The sequence below is a fragment of the Chrysemys picta genome, chromosome 6 (assembly GCF_011386835.1).
Source record: "Chrysemys picta bellii isolate R12L10 chromosome 6, ASM1138683v2, whole genome shotgun sequence".
Lineage (NCBI taxonomy): Eukaryota > Metazoa > Chordata > Testudines > Emydidae > Chrysemys > Chrysemys picta.
In genome coordinates, this window is record NC_088796.1 from 103,216,572 (window position 1) to 103,239,510 (window position 22,939).

The window sequence follows — 22,939 nt, forward strand, 5'->3', positions numbered from 1 at the left end:
ACCTGTGGATTATGGTCCATGAAGCAATTGCTGGTGGTCCACTGAGATGGTGTTCATGCAATGAAAAAGTTTGAGAGCCCTAGCTCAGGAGACTCAACTCAATCCTGGACCTGGCACACAGTTTCTTGGGAGCCACCATACCTAGTATTTTTCCAGCGCGTGTGTGTGTGGCTGTCAGTCTGTTACAGAATTGGGCATGGGAGACAGAATGAGAGGAAAGAAAAGAGTTGAGAGTGATCAGAAAAAAAGAAAGAACCAAACGAAAGGCTACTTAGAGCAGAAAAAAAATCAATTTTAAAAAGTGCCAGCGTGAGAAACATGAGTTGTATGGATTTGAATGTAAATAATGTACAGTAAAAATGTTAAAGCTGCACTCCTCGCAATGGAGGATAGGTTGGGGGGGGCGGTGGGAATAGAATTACCCCTTTGCTGCCAGAATGGGTGTGTGTCCTGGCAGCAGATTTCATTAGAAAATCCATTTATTTGACTGGAATGTCAAGAGAGATCGCCACACATGTGGGGTCGAGTGGAACAGCTCCCTTCCCCAGCACGACTGGTGCTTCCTTCATGATGAAGTTATTAACTATCTCCTTGTGTGAAGGAGAAAGGGGGAATTAAAAGGGGGAAGAGTTTACAAATATCCTTTCATTAAGGGACCAGAATCTGTTCTCAGTTATGCTGGTGTAAATGTAGAATAATTCCTCTGAAGTCAAAGGACCAAAAGCCCCTTGACTTCAGTCGGGTTGCATGAGTGTAAGTGAGAGCAGAATTTGGTACAAGGGGAGCAGGGGCAATGTATCAGGGTGTACTATCCCTTAAAGGGCAGGGACAGCCCAGCACTCCTGTCACTTGACCTTGGCCTCTTTGAGGCCTGGTATTCTGGGGGTTGTGGACTCATAGGGAGCATGTGACTGAGAGCAAGGCTTGCTGGGAAGAGGGAAAGCAGGATAAAAGATGGGCTGTTCCTCAGTAAGAAGACAGACTAGGGATTTGTCAGGACCTGGGGTAGGGCTCTGCTCTAAGGGAGCTGGAGAAGTTAGCCCATGGAGGAGCTTGGGAGAAGGGAATGCTGTGGAGGCACAAGCAAGTTCAGTGGAGTAAAAGTCTGCTTGTGACACTGAGGGGGTGAGGTTCAGAGGTGCAGGAAAAGCAGGAGAAAGCACTAGCCTGGGATGACAGAAGAGGTGTAGGACTGCGGCCAGGCATGTGAACCCTTTCTCGTTTAGCGGCCCAGGCTGGTGCTTCTACAGAGAATTGGAAGAAGTTCCATTCACTTCCCTGCATCAAGGGAAAATGCCAAGGTGGGCTCTATTGGCATCAGCCTGCATCCACAGAGGGAACTCTAACAAGGGGAGGAAGCCTAGGGGAGGGTAAACCACTCTTTGCAACCATCAACAGAAGTGAAGGCAGTGGCCTGGGAAAGGTCAGTTTATTATTTTGTGTTTGGATTCTTGCTTACCCCAGAAGGGAAGGTCTTTAGGGTTTGGCTGGAGGACTACTCCACATCAGTGGAGCCAGTCTCCAGAGAGGGGCCACAGAGCAAGTGGTCATACTGGATGCCAGTAAGAAAAGAACCCCACCACAGGGATATAGCTGGGTAAAACTGACTCCTCTTTTTGCAGTCTGGACATAGGATTCCCATTGTTATAAATGGTTTCTGCTTCATCAGACCCTCTAGTGATGAGGATTTGCTTTTCATTTCTCGTCTCAAGAACTTTTACCGGATATTCGTAACTCAAAAAAGACACTAGGAGATGGCCCCTCTGGACAATGAGATCTATTTCCAGTATTGGACTCCTCACTTATACAGATACCACATACCTGTGTCCAGTCGGAAAGAAGCCATTCGCTGGGACAGTCTTTGTTTTTGCAGGCTTGTTGGGCAACTGGTCTCAGAGCGGAGCAGAAGGTTTCTGGAAGCTCCAAAAAACTTCCATCTGCCATGCGCTGCTTACAGAGCACATCTCGTTTCTGAGTGCCTGCTCCACAGGTCTGTGAACACTGGGGGAAGATCGAGAGAAGCTGAGGGAGTGGGAGTCATCCATGCTGACCTTAAATTCTGACTTGTGGCCATTTCCAGGTAAAGAGCAAAGAAACAAACAGCACAATGGAAACTGCCTATTGGTCTTTCAGCTCACTCTGAACCCATTCATTAATCAACAAACCCAAACTTAACTCCCCACCTTAAAGTCCTGAATTTGAAATAAGTACTGCATTGTGGGATTTCTCGGATTTTTAATTCGTGGGAAAGCTGCACACGGCCTCTGATCTGCAGCTACACTAAACAGTTTGTTTATAAGGTTAGTATAATAAACCATTAAGTAGCCACATAGCCCTTTATATTTATGACTGTCAGTGACAACAGTGTATGTTATTTCCAAAAGGGAAGGAGGAAGGTTTATTTGACTCAATGTAGATCTGGGAGATTAATTTCTAGGGATTCCAGCTACCCTCTCTCCTAATATAAATAACCTCCTCCATATCCATTTCCACCCAAGGAGGGCAGGAACTTTAGAACAAGCATATTTAAGAGCTTTCCTTGACCCTCTTCTATAAACATGGCAGCTCAGCCCTACTTCCTGATGCACTTGTCATTTGGCTAGAAATACGCTCCTTTTCTCCTGTACGATCCAACTAATACAGTTCCAGGTCTGTCTCATCCTATCAGAGGAGAAAAGAAAACCTGAACTAATCTTCTGAAATCAGTGGGAGCTGCTTATAATCTGCAGCAGGGGAATCAGGCCTGAGAAGTAGAGCATGAAGTAGAAAAATGTTAACAAACATATTCAAGTAGTTAAAAAATGAACGCTCTATAAAACATTGTAGACATCATGGGTCTCTCTCTCTTTCTCACACACAGACATGCTTAAGTGCAGACCTCATGTTACTAGAATGTAATTGGTCTTGAAAGACAAAGTGGGGAGTGCAGACATTAGAATTGTGTAAAAAGATTTGCATTCAATTTTGTTTTGCTCTCTGAGGACTGAAAACAGCTTTTGCCCAACAACAAAATTGTTAGAAAGCACAAAAGCTTCAAGAAAAGTTTAACCCAATAAAATACTACTTGAGTTTTCAGCAGATGAAAAGATTGAGAAGCCTCACATTCAAGAACAGAAAACAAGTAAAGCTTATTATTATTATTGTTAGAAGTAGTAGTATTGCAGGAGCACTGAGGCACTCCAATCAGAGATCAGAGTCTCATTGTGCTACGTGCTGTACAAAACACCTAACAATAAGATGCTCCTTGCTCCAAAGAATTGACCGTCTAATGTTGGGGAATTGCGCCTCTTTCCAAACCCCATGCATTTATTGAGAGTAGAGGGAGAAAACAGAATTTTTCTACCAATTCTTTTTTCTCCGGCCAGTCAGGCAATTTTGTTCTGTGAAAATTAATCAGCTACTCTAAATCAGCCTCCGTATTTCAAAACACTGGATAGAATGCAGAGACTGCAACAGATTCCCATTCTGTCCTGATGACTGTATCTAGTGCAGGGCTAGACTAAAACATGGGCACTATTAGCTCTCAGAATAATGTTATTACTTCAGACTTTTTTTTTTAATGGAAGTTTCTAGCCCTCATGGCTTGCCCCTTGCATCTCTATGGTGTGTGTTAACTCTTTCTACTGCTCTTGGGCCCTCCATCAACATCACTCCAGCAGAGCACTTTGTGAGTGTGGCAGGAGGAGAAAAGCTTAGGGGTTAGGCCCATTCGCCTAAGCAGGCACACTGGGTAAGTACTGGGGGGCCACTGTGCTGCTAATCCTGCTTCCCCAGGGGGTGGTGCACAAACTGTGGAGAACAGAGAGGTTTGGAGAAAGAAGGTGGGGCAATGGCTCTGTGCCCCATCTTTGCCAGTTCATGGAGCTGACTGAAAGTTCTGAGGGAGGGTGTAGCATTTGCAGTTCTCCCTGTCCACTGGGGCATTCGGGAAGGGACTGTACCTCCTAAGGACAATCCCCCCACTCCAAGTTCCTCCTGCAGCAATCCAGATCTGCATTGCCCCCTACACAGGACAATGTGCTGCAGTCTAGCCTTCAAGCACAGTTTTTACTGTCTAAAACGACTTGCTTCTACGGTTCCGTAGCAAGGCAGAGCAGCTGCTTTGGGAGCCTACAGCAGGCATCTTCCTGCCAGCAGCTCTGTGTGATCCAGCTGGCTTCTAAGGCCTGCCACTTCTTAAATTTAAAAATACATTTTAAAATAAGGAGAAAAATAGCTTGGAAAAGTCTGAAGAGGGGAGTGGTTTTCCAGTGCTGATCTAGGTCAGGAAATTGTTCCAGAGTAACCTTAGTGACAGGACAGCACTGAGCACCCACAGAGAGGGACAGGCCTGAGACTTCACCCTTTATTCAGTAATAAAACCAAGACAGATGAAGATTTATTAATGTGACATCTCCCACTTGATCTCTGCAGAGCAGATATTTACTAGGGCTTGTAAAAAATGAATACTTGGTATCCACTTTCCTTCAGAAACACACTACTGAAAACAAGATAAACATCCTAATGGCTCAGTCCTAGGGACACAGCATTTTTAAAATAAATATAGTCTTGAATTTATAAGGATGCATTTTTAATCATTCGGAATGTTACATGCTCGGATGATTATCGGGACTTTATTTGCCAAGAACATGGGGCTTTTAAACACATCTAATTCAGACCATCTTCCTTTAACAAACACAAAGAGCCTCAGAGAAGAAAATATCATTCCTGAACCTTTGTAGGTTAAAACTTTTGCTGCTGTTTAAAAATTACCAGGAGGGACTGCTATGAAAAGCAGAACCATAGACATTATATGGGCAAAATTCACAACTAGTCAGGAGGCAAGCACAAGGGCCTGTGTGGCACCTTAAGGGCTGAAGTGGGCCTTAGGGCTTGTCTACACAAACACTTAGCCTGTGGCAAGCTGGGGTGTGAATCTACCCTGCACTAGCCTTCCATGCTGTAGCTGTGGTGGACTCTGCTGATGCATGTTAACAGTTTGTTAATGCACTTTGATCCAGTCCTGTTTCAAAGAGGATTTTGAACAGCAATTGTGCATAAGCAAGGTCCACATGGACAGCTAAATCATGGCAGGCTAGTGCAGGGTAGATTCACAACCCATCTAGCCACAGGCTAAGTGTTAGTGTAGACAAGCGCTAAGTGATTCATCAGCTTTGCATGGGCCCTGCAAGGGAGTAGATTTCACCCTATGTAAATTCTACTTCAGATAAAATGCTTATAGGGAAATTGCAGCATACCTTGTTGTGGGAAAGGTGTGTGTTCCTATAGGGGCTTGATTCACCTCTGCTGGAAATGAACCCTCCCCTGCACCTTGGGAGAGGGATTCACTCTGTGTCAGGGCAGGCAGTGTTTAAACTCTTCATGCAAAGTTCTGCAGCTTTAAACTGTGGCCAGACCTTCACAGGAGCTCTGCCAGTGGAGGCTCCCTGGGAGATAAGCTGAAACAGTACATACCCCATCTGTCAGGCCAGACCCTGGTACCCCATACCGTGAGGGCTGCACTGGCCAGTTGTGGCTTCCCCAAAGGAGAAATGGCTGCTGACACCTGGAGCCATCACATCCAACTCTGGGTGTCCTTTCTACCATTGTATGCTTTGTTCCAGACGCCAACCAGTGCACTGTACATTCCACAACAGTGAAGAGTAAGAGAACTCACAGCTAGGGACACCAATGGAAACCCTTACTCTTACAAAAAGGCCCTAGAGTGGAGATAGGGCCTCAGCTTTAAAGTCTGCTTCCAAAAACCAGCCTCCCTACCAAGCTCAATGTCCTAACTTAGATGGAACTGCAGCATACCGATATTCTAACAGTTCTCAACTACATTAGAGCAGTTTCTACTCTGCAAGAACTTGTTATATGCTTTTGTGTAGGCACAGGAAACCTTAAATCTGGCATTTCCTAACTTTTGGGGCACTTGACTTTGCCACCCAAACATCCTTTTAATGTAGTTTTTTGGATGTAGTTTATAGTTACAGTGTGTATGTCCAGGGTGTGGGATAGACACATTTAAAAATACATGTGTGTAATATACATATATACCTTAATATTTTAAATGTGTAGATAATGTTGAGTCTTTTTAAAGAGACGTGATGGACTCACACTGTGGGGTTTTAGCAAAAGAGCACACTGAATCAGAGCTTTGTTGCAAAGATGGCTGCATAAGCCCTGAGCTCCCTCATGTATTACTGCTGTACAAGTTTAATAGCACCACTAGGTGAATATATATGAACATGTCATCTAACTCAACTGGCTTTTAAATAAGTGGCATACATTACAGCTGGAGCCAGGCATAGCACGGGAAAGCACTGGGTAAAACTCCCACTCATTTCCTATTGGCCAAAATTAACCCACATACAGAGGGCCAGCAAAGGGCTGATGTACCACTTAAATCCTACTCAAACCATATTTTGAAGGTTTTAATGGGAGGTAAGTGGTGCATTGGCCTTTTTTCTGGCCTCTCTGTTGGGGAGTGAATTTCACCTTCAGTCCTGACCCGCAAGACCTCTTGCTGTGCAGGGTTACACCTAACTCAAGCACTCTCTGTTGTGTCAAGAAGCTCAGTGTTTTATTTTGCATCTACATGGCAACAAACTCAGTTCAGTTGTGATCTAAAATAGATCTTCCAATTGCCTTCCAAAAACACAGAGCTACCGCACTGACCCAAAGTATCACACAATTTAGAAGGAGATTTTTAGACAGCAGGCAACTAGGCACCTACCACTACCACTGGAAGTCACTAAGACTGAAGTGTCTAAACTGCCATTTGTGCCTTTGAAAAATCTCACCCATAATAAGTAGAGGAAAAATCCCTCCACAACTAAAATATTACTTTGATTTTCAAGGAGTGCCCCAAAACTTGTTCTATTCATTCTCTCCTTCCCCATCTGGTATCAATACAATCTCTGTATAGCTCGACTCCATGGCACCTTTTTTCATTACTCGTGACTCTGATTTATGATCCTTTTGGATTTGAAGCTGATTCAGACTTAATAATAGTCAATATTTATTTGTGAAAATCAATTACAAATTAATAAAAATCACTTTCGTGAAAAAAAAATTCTCTGTCTCTTTGTTTTTATATTGACCTTTAAGATGAGATAACAAGATACCACTGTCCTGGGATCTTCAAGACAGACATCTATGTTTCATTTTTTAAATGAACTTACCAGCCTGCCCTGGGTGATAAATGAATCTTCTTGCCTGCACTGAATGACTATGTATCACTGACTAAACTAGATCAGTCTGTTTTATGAGCATCAAATGGGATACAATGGATTAGGTGTACACTCTTACCTGTTGCCATTCTGTAGGGTACCAGGATGGTGGGCAGTCAAAACGATTGCAGGCTTGCACTAAGGAGGGCTTGGGTTTATGACACAGCTCATCTGCCAAAATCACTGTCTCATTCGTCTCTCTTGAGAGGAGGTGAGAGCAGAAGACATCTCGAGTCTGCAGTCCAACTCCACAGGTGAGACTACAGGAGCTCCATTTCCCAATCTCCCACCTGAGAAGGGACCAGAAAGAGGAAGCCTTGAGTATACAATGAAAACAACATCACCCACTTCTTATCCCAGTGATAGCTGGACTGGAGAAGCTGTGACTGAATGGAAACCTCTGAAGCTTCACTTTCAGATTAATTTGGATTATTTTGCCCTTCTTCCCCCCCAGCATCCTCATGTCTGCATTATAGAAGCTAAACAGAACCACTGATTGATTATTGTTGTTTTGTATTGTAAATTCAAATCAAAAGCTCTTTGACTTCATGTCTCTCAGAAGCCTGCTGTCCCAGGGAAACATTTCTGCCTCATAAAAAAAGGTTATTGCTGGCTGGAGCACTTGAGGCTTATGAGCTCAAGATAGAACGAGCTAAAACAGATTGACTCTTTTGTGGAAGAGCAGGGAGGAACAATCTAGTAGCAATTTCATCAGTGTAAATGCTGCTGGAGTATTGGGGAGGAATCTCTGCCAGGAGACTAGGTTGTAGGATTCCTAATTTACTTGCTGCTGGGGTTGGGGAATGCCAGAGCCTTCATGAATGGCAGTAGGATGGCACCACTAGCGTTCCAAGTTACTGGCTGGATGCCTACCGTTACAAACATCACCTCTGTATCAACAGAGGGACTGTAGGTGCCAGCATAAACCTGGGCTGAATTAGCCCTTAAAAATACCCTAATGTTCATCACAATAAACACAAAACTTTCTTGCAGCTGGGTCCCTCTCCAGCCCCACAGGTTAATTTCAGGAACTGATTGTTGAAAACATTTACTAACGTGGTCAACCATGCACAGACCCCAGCACAAATAGCTGGGCCCCACTCCTTGTACACCAGAGAAACCCAGTGGCTGACTTAAGGCTCTGACTTACACACATATTATTAAAAGTGACGTTCATGACAGGAGCCCAAAATGTCATCTCATCAACCTTCCCCAAAACACTAGGGCTAGCCTTGAATGCTCCTATGTATGTATGGAAGACATGAGGGCTGGATTCTGCCACCTTTCCTAATACTGAGTCATACTTTCCTTCCGGAGTAGTCCCACTGAAATCAGACTGCGTGGGTGTAAGGCAATACTCAACACCAATAAGGGTGGAAGAATCTGTCCCTGAGGAAGCAAAACAAGATAGAAACCAAAGGAAACAATCATCAGGAGAGACATGGAAGTTGGAGACTCTGAATAGGACAAAGGTAGAAACTGAAGAAAGACTGATTAAAAGCTGTAGAAAGAGCAGGAGGGAATCATTTAAAGAGCCATTTAACCTCACAAATCACAATAGTTATTCCACCCATGACAATACAGAGCTAAATCAACAGCCACATGGAAATGGTGGGAATCCGAATGCCGAGCACACACTGCACTAATAAATGCACTGTGCAGAACAACCCTGCACTGGCAAGGAGATGGACTAGATAAAATAGCAGATATATTCCATCTCCAACTCTTCTGGTTCTATGAGAAGGGTAGGTTCTATATTTGTTCTCTCTCTCAATTATGTCTATATCAAATCATTCAGGTTACAAGTAAAAAGATTCCCTCCCGCAAATGACAGGGCTGAGCTGCTCCGAGGGGGACCCAAAAGCCACAGTGTGCTCTTTCTGGGCCTGATCTGTCAACAGGGCTATATCATTTGACACCAGCAGAGGATGTGCTTTGTACACCATCAGAAACAATAAAGATTCTGTAGTTGGAACTTAGATGCCCATTTGTTGTTGAAATCCAGTCACCCTTCTCTAGCTGGTTTGGCTCTGCAAAGCTAGTGACAATAATAAAAACTTGTTTTTGTCAATAAAATAACCCTATATAACATGGAGCACATACCAAGTAAGAAGGTGCCATTTTTACATAGTCACTTGCCTGACCATAACACATTAAACGCCAGTAAGTCTGATCAATGCACCAGCAGCTATATTTCCATTAAACAACAGTGACATCTGGCAGCCAGTTCCGCTAATCCAGTGTGCTCCCCTTACAAATGAGTGTATTAAATCAGATTTTCCTATAAAGTTGTCAATCAAAATTAATGTGGATATCAGCTACCCTCTGTTCATTGAACGTCTTAGACTGAGATATTTGAGCTGGGTGCTAAAAAGAAGGCATTTTCCTCCTCATGAATTTATTTTGATACAGGGCTCATTATATCAGCTGCCAAAATTTCTTGTCTTCAAGAGTGGCTAGTCACTGTTCCCTCCAGCAACTCGTTGTTTGTTTTGGTATAAATGTTTCTGTTGACAGTTCACATCCAAGTGGCTAGAGTGCCACAGTAACGCTTCCTAATTCTTGGCTTCTGCGAAAGAGGGTGTCTGTTTCCTTATACAAAGAATAATGTCATTTTTCAATAGGAAGAAAAGATTTGCCTTTGCAGCCTTTAAATTTTTCTGTTGAAAGTTTCACCTATTGCCCCATCTGTAACACTGGCTTGTTCAATTTTCTCCATTGGCTCCAAACGGGAGAGTCTTAGAGAGGATCAGGAAATATGGGGTCAAATTCTTCCTTTGCTTACACTTGTGCAACCCCACTGACTTTAATGGCATTTCAGGAATATAAGAGAGAACAGAACTTGGTCTTTAATGGGCAGGTCTGAATAACCAGAAAAAGCAGGAGTTATGTGGATAATCAGTAGTATTTACAACCTAATAATAAAAAAGGACAAAGATCAGTGATAACATCACAGAAAATTATCATAGAATGCTATGGATAGTGTTGGTAGCATCACTATTATTACTAAAACTGCCTAACACTTCCCATTATAAGACCCTATTTTTTCAGTTGCTTATAAAACTGTCCCAACTTTTGATAATGTTCTTTTAATGTATGCATGTGTGTGTGTAATTTTCTAGACTTTTAAAATACTATTTTTCCACGGGACCCCAGCCTCATCAGTGCACCAGATGGACCTGCCCTGGGGATAAATCAAATTTGAGTGATGAAGAAGGCTGTTGTTTGTAGGAGCCCTGCTTCATTTGTTGCAGTAATTGGAAGGTGTGTAGTGAATGAGGCAGGGGATTTCAGGAAGAGAAAGGATGATCTTGTGGTTAAGGCAGCTGAATCATGCGCTAGGGAATTGGATTCTATCCCTGTCTCTGTCCTGGAGTTCTTAAGTGAAGCCAAAGAACTCACTTAAACCAAACTTCTCATAGGTGGTCACTAATGGTGTGTTCCTCATTTTCTGAGCTTGACTTCAGACCCTGGAGTCTGATTTGCAGAAATGCTGAGCACTCACAGCTGCAAATGAAGTTAATGGGAGTTGTGCTTTGAACATATAAAATGCTAAATAAAGAATTTTTTCACTTGACCACAGCTCAGAGAGTCGGGAAGCGATAATGCTACATACTCCGAAAAATCAGGATCTAGGAGTCTCAAATTGGGCACCCAAAATTAGAGAACCTTAATATCTGTGTGTCTCAGTTCCTCATCTGTAAAATGGGGATAACAACTCCCCCTGCATCTCACAGGGGTGTTGTGAAAATAAATTTATGTTTGTGAAGCTCTCAGATACTATAGTGATGAACACCGTAGTGAAGACCATGAGAAAATTAATAATTCTGTCTTCAGAACAGGGTCTGAATAGTGTGCAGTAAATAAGATTTGAGGCCAGACATTTAACAATAGGGAGAAAAGACAATATCAAATAGCTGCTGATTAAATGAGCACCATCTATTCTGTGCATTCAATGAGGCAAGGATCCTGTGGAAAATATATCTGTATCTTAATGCATATGCCCAAGGGGGCTGAATTAAGGGTATGCAGGCAATCTTAATTCTGGCAGTTCCTAACTTTTGAATGATTGACTTTGCAATCTTGATAATGTTCTTTTAATCTGGTTATTTGCTGTGTAATTATATACGTATCTGTCATACTGCAGATATTTCAAAGTCCTTTATAAGGATGAGTTAAAGACTGGTACTGCAGAATAGCTATATAGGCAACGATTATACTCTCCCTGCGCTAGCCTTGGGCATTAAAATCTGTTTTACCAAAATAGAGAATACTGGTTAGGACAAAGGGTTAACTCCTGTTCTTTCCGGGATATCATGGGATTTAATTTCCACTTGAGCCACCAGTGATAGGAACCTGATGAGTTTAGAGACTCATCTGAAGAATAGCCGCTCTCATGACACTATGGTGAAAGTTGCTGTATTAGGTTAGATAGCACAACATCTCTTCACCGCATGGCTGTGGGCATAACTCAGATCATGTTGCTAGTAACAGTACTGAATTATTATAATCAGTTAATGTCTGATTTTACAGTCACTTATACACATGAATAAAGTATTTGCAGGATCAGGAACTGAACAGAGAGAGGTTTGTTTAACTGGAACTGGTGTCTTACTGAACTGATTGTGGCAGTTAGAATAAAATAACATAAAAAGCTATAAGGAATATTTATTCTTGCTGGTTGACAGACCAGCTGACAGTTTTTGGCTTTGTACTCTCTCTATTGTTTCCTGAAAGCGAAAGAAAAAGATTGCATGATCTTTGTGTAAAACACACTTTGTCTCTCTCTCTCTCTCCCCACCCCACACATCTGCCAGTGCCCAAAGTAACATCAATAAGTAGCAGCAGAACTGCAATGCCATTCCAGCTTTTCCCACAGAAAACTTTGGCATGTGTGCGTATCAAACCATTAGGCTGTGCTTGCTCTAGGTCTATTAGTTTACCTGTAAGGGCAACGGCTTAAACAAGTAACCTCCCCAAAACCTCTCCTCACCCCACTTAAGTCCTGGAAAGGAGTTTTATATTTTAAACATAAATGAGACACCTAAAAGATTTCAGCGACCATAGCTCACAAGGACCAGAAGCAGAAAGCTTTTGACCTTTGCATAGACTTGCACACATACTCCACACTGAACTTTTGAACTGGCTGAAGAAAAACTGTTAATACTGCTGCAGAAAAACAAAGGCATTCAGAGATTGCTGAAAAGAGGAAGGGAAAACGGGGGGAAAAAGACTATTCACAGCGCTTGATGTGGTTGGGATTTTTTCCCCATAGTTACACTTTGCAAATGAGCATAAATGAAAGGAGGTTTATTTTCAAAGGTTCCTATGGAACTGCCGAGTATGCAGATGACAATCAAAATTATACATCCTGATTATTGCTGTTGCTAGGTTGTGTGAAAAGTCTATGACAAAACTGAAACACACCTGATTTTGTATCATTACAAACTTAAAACAGACCAGTTTTCTTAAAAGTTTATGATCCTTTCAAGTGAAGCCAGGCTCAATTTCCTGCAGATCTTTATTATTATTTAGTATTTGCTCTGCACTGACAATACACTTGGAGCTGTACAGTACACAAAGACAGCCACCAGCCCTTGTATTGAACCTAAGCTGGTTCTGCAATGAAATGGTCAAACGGTGCAGCTTCCAATATGTTTTATTTTGAGGTTATGGGTTCACGTGTATGCAGCTTCAGAGGTACATTGGAATGGGACAAAATGTCCATTCAAAGCCCTGAAAATCAAAAGCACTAAGTGTCATGTAACTCTAATAAGTGTTAAAGAATAAAAGGGGAGTATGTATGGTGTGATGGATGTTATAAAGTCTGAATAATTACAATTTCCAGACAAATTATGTGCACAGAAAAAACATCCATTTAGGAAATCTAGAGAGATCAGCTCCTGCAAGGAGCTGGACAAATAATCTGTAATGAATAATTTATTTGACTAATTCCACCTTTTTTTTCTATTTTTTAAATTATCCATGAACAGACTGATTTTCCTGAATGGATTCATTGTTCAAATTTAGGCCTGATCAAGCCAAGTACTTAAGTCTGTGCTTAACTTCAGGCATGTGAGCGGTCCCACTGAGTAAACTGAGGACTAGAGTGCTTAGCAATTTGCAAGAGAGAGCGAGAACAGGACAGAGATACAGACAACTCAAATCTAGCAGCAAAAGAGCGAATGTACCAGAAAATGCCTTCATTCTGCAAACCTTCATTCATAATTTGGGCATTAATTATACTATATTATTACTATTACTGGTAATGTGAAACAGGATAAGTAGTTTCTAAAGCAGAAGCACAGGTAGATAGTAACTTAGAGCTGCTCTAAATTAAGAGTCTGATTCTGTAGCTGCTACACAGGAAAAGCTCCCAGAACAGTCAATGGGATTTTTGCTAGTAGTCCCTAAATCAAAATGTCTTCATCATGTTATAAGGCATTTTTAGTTGTGTAAGGGCCTATAGCTTGGAATGGGAGAGGACCCAAAGGTTTACATCCAACTCTTAAGTTTTACATAACCTAATATGAATGGAAAATTTTAAATGGCCTTTTAAAATAATTTCAATGAAAGCATGTTGTTTTTTATTTTTAGAATGAAAGAAAAGTAACAGAAATGATGGCCTTGCAGTACTGGATTAAGGCTCAGGACATCTGGGGTCAGTTCCTGGCTCTGCCACAAACTCCATCTCTGACTTTGGGCAAATCATTGAAGGCATGATTTAGTAAAACACTTCAGCATGTACTGTACTTTAAGCATGTGACTAGTCCTATTGACTTCCATGGGAATACACAAGTGTTTTGCTGGTTCAGGATCAACTGTTCTGTGCCTCAATGCCGCATCTGTAAAATGGGTACAATGATACTTCTGTTCTTTCACCTGTTGTCTGTCTTAAGACTATGCTCTTTGAGGCAGGGACTGTTTCTGACTACTTGTTTGTACAGTACCTAGCACAATGGGACTCTGATCTTGATTGGAGCCTCTAGGCACTACAGCAATACAAATAATAGTAAACAGATAATTTTGTTAATAATCCTCTATTCACCATAGTGATTGGTGCCAGTATAAGGTCCTAGACAGAGACATAGATCATAGTTTTAAAGATATGGGAACTAGAAAGTGATGATAGCTATTAACTAACTATTCATGGAAGGTGAAACTGAAAAATCTAGTTTCACTGTCAAAATTGGGCCCAAAAAACTCTAGACTTCAGACACCACGGTGATACGCACAGTATAGATAGATTAGATAGGCAGAAGTTTAAAAATGTGAAGTGCCTGCTCCAAAGCCTGTTTGAGGCCAATGGAAAGAAGTCTTTTGGATCAGGCCATAAATGAAAAGCAGAAATGACGAAAAAACAAAGTAGATTTTAAAACATTCTTATAATCGAGATGTTATAAGAAAGGAACAATTTGAAAGATATATGATTGTCATCTTGACAGTTTCCCTTCAAGTAATGCCAAGAAAATTGAACAGCACATGAGAAAAGCAAACACAAAGACCTCCCAGCCCAGTTATAAAAAAAAAAAAGAAATTATCATTTTACGTAGTTAAAGCCATATGAAAACGATACAAGAGGACTTATTTTTAAAATAAGCATTCTTCAGTTTGGAGTGAGGTCTATCTGTGAGCCTCTTACCTCTTAACATCTGGCACCTGCACATAGAAACCCTCCTTATTGTTCAGGGGCTGCATGGCAACAGTGTATATTCACACACATCAGAGTGAATTAATCACATATTACATCAATACTGGGCTTTTTCTCTCTGCCTCTCACCTTACACGTCCTGCACCAGACACTGGAGACAGAGGAATCTCTGATGGGATGCACACATCCTTTTGATTTCAGTTCCAGTGCTCGATTTGTATTTGTGGCAATGCAACCATTCTCTGTGTGCATATATGCTTGTTGGATACTTGGTTATAACATCCGCTATGGGGTGAATCAGTTTAGTCAATGTTAGATTTTAATTGCTGTCAGGAAATCCAAGATCCAATTGTAAAGCTACCAGCGTTAATCCTGAAGAGGAAAGCATTGCCTTCTAATAGATCAGATCAGACAGGACTCTTGAGTTCTATTCCTGGCTGCTTACTCATACTTGTTTCAAACTAGGATGTGTAAAGTTAAGAACCTAAATCCATATTTGAGCACTTAAAGAAGTGGGCTGTATTACAGGTGCTGAATACCCATATTTCCCATTCCTTAGCTATAGGAGCTATGGAACCTCAGCACCTCTAAGAGCCAAGCCACATATTTAGGTATCTAAATATAGATTTGGGGGTCTAACTTCAAGCACTCAAGTTTGAAATTTTTGAATTTTTTTATCTTAATATTTCCATGCCTCGGTTTCTCCATCTGTAACACGGGGCTAATAATAAATGCACACATACCTCAGAGGAATGTTGTGGGGTTTCACTAATGTTTGAAAAACTACTTTGAACCTTAGATAAAAAAGGGCTGTATTTATGCCAAAAAATATTATTATTAACAATAACAACCATAAACAACATTATAGCCATTCATGTTTATAGCACGTCAGTGCTAATCTGACAAACTAAGGCCCAGGGACTAAAGGTCTAGTGGTTTGATTACCGGTCTTGGGAGTGGATCAGAACTGCTCTGTACAACCTAGTGGGTTCTAGGGTTCTTTGTGAGCAAGGTAAAAAGATGGATGCTTTTTGAGAAAAAGCACCCATCTCACAACTGAGGAGAACCTATGAAAAGTGATAATTGTACCACATTTCAGCCACTTTAAGCCAGTGCATGCAGACCTATCAAAGGCTTACTGAGATTACTTTGGGAACAGACAGAGGTGGCCTGCATTGACTCTGCAGTTTTGTCAGTATCAATGAACACTGCAGCTCATTATGAATAACTGGGAGGGAGCAATATTTCTATAACAAAGTTAAAGAGAGGAAAAACTCTAAAGCCAAAGAGGGAGAGAAGTTACACAGAGCTGGTACTGCTGCCTCCTGGAAGCAGCATCTCCACTACTGACCATCCTGATTAGCTGATGTTTTGACTTTCTGATGAAAACTAAAATATTTCAGCTAAAATTTTATTGGATGAAAACAAAAAATGTAAATTTGGACATGGTGCCACAGTACATTATGGCAATAGTAGTTCAGGTGCCTTATGCTCCTATTTCTCTTCTAGAGACCGAGCTCCTTGGCTGGACTACATCTCCCATGATGCACCATATTCTTCCCTCTTGCTAGGCTACCATATTGCATCATGGGAGTCCCTAACCGTAATGCATCATGTAATCTGGCTGCAGAACATAGACAGTAGAGGAAAAATAAGTACACCTCTACCCCAATATAACGTGACCCGATATAACACGAATTCGGATATAACGCGGTAAAGCGGTGCTCCAGGGGGGGCGTGGCTGCGCACTCCGGTGGATCAAAGCAAGTTCGATATAACGCGGTTTCACCTATAACACGGTAAGATTTTTTGGTTCCCGAGGACAGGGTTATATTGAGGTAGAAGTGTATGAGGTTTCTGAACCACAATTCCCATGAGACACTGTGGTGGCATTTTAAAATAATTTTTTTCTTCAATTTTTAGCCAAAAATGTTTTTTTAAGCCAAAATTAAAAAACCCCAAACCGTTGGGGATTTAAAGCAGATACTTTTTGTGAAAAAAATTATTTTATTTGAAGACACAATTTTCCATTAAAAACCGTACAGATGGAAACATTTTGACCAGCCCTAGTAGACATCTCTTTTTCTAGTGTAAGAAGCCAAATAGATGGATGCAGTCTAACACACAATGTGGGTTCCCTGGTGGACAACACCAGAATTGCACACACTACATGGACCACAAGGGAATTTGCAATAGAAATATAAGCTCAGCAAATTACAACAGTGGGAGAAAATGGCAACCGCATAGTTACCACACAGAGTTTTGTGACCCAATATAACAATTGAGGCAGTGAGGTATGATGGTGACAAGCATGATAGAAATAGGTAGACAGATTACATTAAATAGAGACACCCATCTTGCTGATTCAAATCTAGGCTCTCACCTAAAACAGCAGTGATGGAAAGTCTTTCCCATTAGAAGGCTGTTCAGTGGTATATGTGAAATACAATAAAACCTGGCCTAATATCTTTCATAAAAACATATTCCAAAAGATTTACATAATTAAATAATACAATTACAAATTAAAATGCAAAATAGTAGCAGAGGGTGAGAGAAATTAGTAGAAATAGGAGCAAAGATGGAGAACTGGTGAAGGAGAGTTACAGGAAGGCGGTTACTACAGATGACAAGAGCTGCACTTGGACCATCTGAGTGAAGGACTGAGAGACAGCTAGTACAGGATGAGTGTAAGGTACAGGGATGACAGAGAAAGGCGGAAGGCCTGTGAGACAGAGCAGAGGGTTTTAAGGTGAAGGGATGGTCTAAATCCTGTTTCCTAGTGGAAAAATGTCCACACCACAAAACCTATCATCCTATTGGCATTCTTGTTCAGAGTATAAACAGAAAGGCTACAGATTGAATGGGCACAGGAACTGTGAAGCACACTACTGTCCTAGAGGTGGTTCCTCCAGGAATCAGAATGAGGAAGGTTGCATGGTTACTGCCCACATTGTATATGATTTTTGGTTGGAATGTGGATTTCAGCTGCCAAAACTGTCAATCCAATTGATATCACCCATGGCAGGGGTCTTTCAGGGACTCCATCTCCTTGTATGGTGGTCAAATAAACCAACACCTTTCCCCTGTACTAAGTTAACGTAATCTGGAAAAAGTGAAAACACACAACACAACCCCACCTCCCACTTTAAAATGACTATTTGCAAAACGATCCATTTTTAGTTAACATTAGGGCAGCCAGTAAAAAGTGAATTGACAAAAAGACTGCAGATACTAGAGGGCAGATGTGTATGAAAGTGTTCAGTCGGTGGGGGAGACGTGCAAGAAACTGATTTCCTTGTGATGGAGAAAAACACATTTTAGAACCTGCAATGAAATGTTTTTAAAATGAACAATGTACCCTGTGTCACCTTGAATTGTCGGTGAGCTGCATGGGAAAAAAAAAATCACAGACATAGCCTTGACTTCATAACCTGAAAGATCAATATTCATCAACATGAGATTTTATTCCACAATGTAACAAGACACTTCTCGAGTTGAAGGATGCCTGTGCTGAAATGGAGTCAGAGAAAAAAGGAGAGAGAGGAGGTGTTACTGAAACAAATGAACAAAGAGAGTAGATTCACGAATGAAACAATGTTGGAAAAAGTGGTCTATGGATTGAAGTAACTCCCTGTCCGGTCTCACTTCTGCAACCAGCGCTGCCACTTAAATGGCAGATAATGCAACTCTTGGTGACCCTGGCTGGCAGCATTACAGAGATAATATTTGCACTGGGATGAACTGTTCTTGAACTATTTCCCTAGTGTATCAGGCACAAACAGTCTCTCTCTCAATTTCAGGCATGCCGGTCTTTTTGCACATTTATTTCATCATAAAAATATATTTACAGCATTGGAATACCCAACCTCTGCTTGTATTTGAGCTCCCCATCCTGATGCCTCTTTTGCAACATGGTGGTAGTGATGCAGCATAGAGGCTTGTTCCAAAATCATGTCCAAAACCAGTGTTTTCTCTTTAATTCTCCCTTTGAGATAATGCTGCCATTGCCGGACTAGAACTCTGTTTAGTAACCACTTCAGTCTTTTGGAATAGAAATTGATTTTTCTCATCATGGTATACAGAGATCGAAACACATGTGTGCAGCTGCTCCAGATGCAGAGAGCCAGATTGCAGTCTCAGTTACACCGCTATCAATCTGGAACTAGCTGATGAAATCAATGGATATATAGTGCTTAAAATGAGATCAGAATCCTGCTCAGAGGGTCTGGAAGCAGCAGCTTTAATGGTATCCAGGATGATGGCAGCAGAAGTATCATTATGAACATGAGTAGACTTATGCTGAGGCACTTCTACCAGATGCCCTGAAATTAGCCTGTTAGGCCTTGCCTACACACAAAATTTGTATTGCTTTAACTATATAGGCATAATTAAAGTGGTATGACCCAGCTAATGTGTGGATGCAGTTACACTTGTATAAAAGTGCCTATTCCCACATGGGATGGGGAATAAGCCATACTGGCATAAGGCACCTTTATACTAGTATAACTGTGTTCACACTGTACTAGTAGTATAAAAATTTCGGTAAAAAAAATTCATATCCCTATCCAACATATTTATACCAGTCCAAAATTTGCGTGTATCCCACGGGATGTGGTATTATTGTGTCAGTGGACATGGCGGGGGGGGTCCTGTGGGTGGGACACAAATTTAGGTGTGGACTCATGCAAGCCTGTGGCAACTAAAGTTGACTCCAACAAAACTCTGTAGTGTAGACCAGGCTTTTAGAGAATTAGACGGTTCAAGTAACTGTAATGAAATACAAAGCCTTCACCTCTGTGTAAGTGGTTCAAATATCTCTCAAGGGTGTTAATAACCAAAAGTTGTTAACGTTTGCTGCTATTCAGAGGTCTGTACGAAGTGAGTTGCTCTTAGTTCTGTCCCTACGGGCAACAGTGCACGTGACAAAAATCTACTACTACAGTTGAACCTTTAGGTTAGCAGAGAGGCCAAGGACTTAATGGGAATGGAGCCTGAGGAGCTGCATCCTCATCCCTAGTGGAAAAGAAAGTTTGATGGACACGTGTGGGGAAGCTAATCCTGCTACTCCCAGGCTGCACCTACTTTGTGGATACAGAGCACTTTGTTTTATCAATCTGGCACTTTTCGTGGGAACGTACTTCACTCCAAATTCAATTACAAATGAAAATCAACCTGTTTCCTCCCTTTATTTGATGAATAAATGTGACTGACTGAATTAATTATACAGTTCCTTTAGAGTATGTCGGGTCTGCTTTTATTTGTTCTTCTAATAGAAGCTGCCTGTTTTCATTAGTAAATTTTCATTGATTCCACAAATATCAGGCACTCCTCAACTCACTACAGCAACAAGATGCTTTAACAGAGTTGTGATTGGAAGATAACATGATGCTAAATAAAAAAATAAAATAAAATAAAGTAATGGAGATATCCTATCTCCGAGAACTGAAAGGTCATTGAGTCCAGCCCCCTGCCTTCGTTAGCAGGACCAAGTACTGATTTTGCCCCCGATCCCTAAGTGGCCCCCTCAAGAATTGAACTCACACCCCTGGGTTTAGCAGGCCAATGCTCAAACCACTGAGCTATCCCTCCCCTGAGTATATGCTAGTATACCCTACTTCATGTTAGGCCTCACAGTGGCATACTGCTGGTTTTTTTTTTTTTTTTTTTTTTTTTAATTAAAATAGTGGTTTCACAGTCAGATAAACCAACTGGGAGATCATGTAAGGTATTTTGCAGAATAACGCAATAAATGTGAAATTAACAAAGGCCATTGTTGTGCAACGTATTGGACTTAAGCAATTTTATTTTTGGCTTGAAAGCAGAGACTCCCTCTTTACAGCCACGGTTGGGAAATCGTTCCTTTTGTAGTAAAAAAAATGTGAATTCCTTCTACTGAGGCAATTAAGAGGAAACCAAGAATAAGAAGTGAAAGTAGAAAATGGGAAACGGAGAGCACAAGTCTTTCAAATATTGAAAAATATTATATGGCAGCAAGTATTTGGTTCTGATTAAATGGGCACTAGAAAAGAGAGGGGTGGAGGGAAATAGACTGAAGCAAGCTGGCTGCAACCAGGAAAACAACAGTGCCAGGAAAAGGCAAATGAGAAATTTTCCTCTACATGGCTCACAAAGACCCTACCACCATGTAAGCACAAACTCATCACAAACTATTCTATGAGGAAAAGTATCAAATTATACTCCAATTTGGGGATGTACTAACATGTCTGTCAGTGCCAAAGTTTGTGACCATGAGACCTGTGCAGAGAAAGGCATCTGTCTAACTATCTGGTTCTCTGACTGAGAAGGGTAATGTGATGTCCTTAGACGTAAGAGGGAAATATAGAATGTCCAGAAGTCATTTTCAAAGATTATTTAAAGATGTGCTCTAATATTTCACAAACATATTGGACTATGAATTGAACATGAGCTGAAGTGAAGGAGAACATTCATGGGTAAAAACCTATATTATTAAAGAACCAAAATGGCCAAAGAAAAGATGAATATTAATCTAGAGAAGTTGGATTGAGGAAAAAACAATTGCAAGGGAGTTTCTAAAACTGTTTTATTCAAACAGACAATTTGGAAGTTGTTGAATTATTGATGTGTACCCTGACTCTGTGGTAGAAATCTTTGTGCTGGAAATGAAGTCTCTGTCTGGGCATGATTGGGTAGGCGTACTGGGACTGCTACAGAATAAGATGTACAGGAGTACATGTTTGATATTGAATCAAAACTGATGGCTATGAAGCTACTAATATATCCAAGTATAGCTGGGAAGGTAAATTTAAAAAATGAGCAGCTTTGGGCATGACAGGCGCTTGGCATCTTTTGGACAGCCACTTAAGGGGATGGCACCCTTGAAACCAGAAGGGTTGGCAACGCTTGCAGAGATTACAGAGAAGATAAATGGTTCTCCAGGTCAAAGACGTATAGATTTTAATGCCAAAAGGGATCATTAGGATGAGTTAGTTTGACCTCCTGCATAGCAAAAGCCATAGATCCTCACCAAGTGATTCCTGCACAATGCCCAGAACTTCTGGTTGAACTAGAGCATGTTTTAGAAGACAGCCAATCTTGACTTCACGTGAGGGAGAGGGCACCGCAGAGGTGCTGGAATTAGGGGTGCTGCCGCACCCCCTTGCTTGAAGTGGTTTCCATCATATACAGCAGGGGTCAGCAATGTTTGGCATGCGGCTCGCCAGGGTAAGCACCCTGGCGGGCTGGGCCAGTCTATTTACCTGCTGACGCGGCAGGTTCGGCCGATCGCGGCCCCCACTGGCCGTGGTTCGCCGTCCCAGGCCAATGGGGGCGGCGGGAAGCCGCAGCCAGCACATCGCTCGCCCGCGCCGCTTCTCGCCGCCCCCATTGGCCCCGGGATGGCAAACCGCGGCCAGTGGGGGCAGCGATCGGCCGAACCTGCTGCGTCAGCAGGTAAATAAACTGGCCTGGCCCGCCAGGGTGCTTACCCTGGCGAGCCGCGTGCCAAACGTTGCCGACCCGATATACAGGGTTTACATGTTGGTTCAATGGCTCTCAGCACCCTCACTCTACAAGTTATTCCAGCATCCCTGGTGCACCACATCCCTTGGTATGTTGTTTCAATGTTTAATTACCACCTGGCCCTACTAGACAGTGGCACAGGCAGTCAGTGAAGACAGGCAATGCATGACATAACTTAGGCTTTTTCTGGGAAATGGCTGTAATGAGAATAAGAACTGGTATTTCCTGCCAGTGGCGCTGTATTGTCATATCAATGTACCAATGATAACACAACATGAAATCACAAGTCGCAACTGTTTTTCAAGAAACAGACCGAGAGGCTTCAATTCAGCCTGGCTGCGTAGGATGGGCAGGCTTCTTATGCTCTCCCCCACACACTGAGCACCTGTGTATGGGTCAGAGGAAGTACCTCAGGGTTTGACCCTTAATACGTGCTTAATTCATTTCAGTGTCCAGGTGGAATTCACTTATAGTAGGTTTGGCCCACAAACAATCTGACACCTCCAGGTCCCCAAACAAAACAAAAAAAGTAAATTCTGTTTTCACCTGTATAATCTGAATTCAATTGGGAAGT

General features: G+C 41.8%; 1 protein-coding gene across 9 annotated transcripts in view; it reads right to left on the minus strand.

Annotated features, from left to right (window-relative positions):
• ADAMTSL1 (ADAMTS like 1) overlaps nucleotides 1-22,939 on the minus strand; it is a 690,570-nt gene that overhangs the window by 72,733 nt on the left and 594,898 nt on the right. For 8 of the 9 annotated variants that reach the window (XR_010588651.1, XM_065549470.1, XM_005297670.5 and 5 more), the window contains 2 exons: nucleotides 7,294-7,504; nucleotides 1,822-2,001 (listed from right to left, as the gene is read on the minus strand). Coding sequence is in view for 8 of the 9 variants with exons in the window: in XM_065549470.1 (XP_065405542.1) it covers nucleotides 1,822-2,001; nucleotides 7,294-7,504 (391 nt within the window). In the remaining variant the exon portion in view is untranslated. The remainder of the gene's footprint in view (nucleotides 1-1,821; nucleotides 2,002-7,293; nucleotides 7,505-22,939) is intronic. The other variant, XM_065549471.1, reaches the window with a different exon arrangement.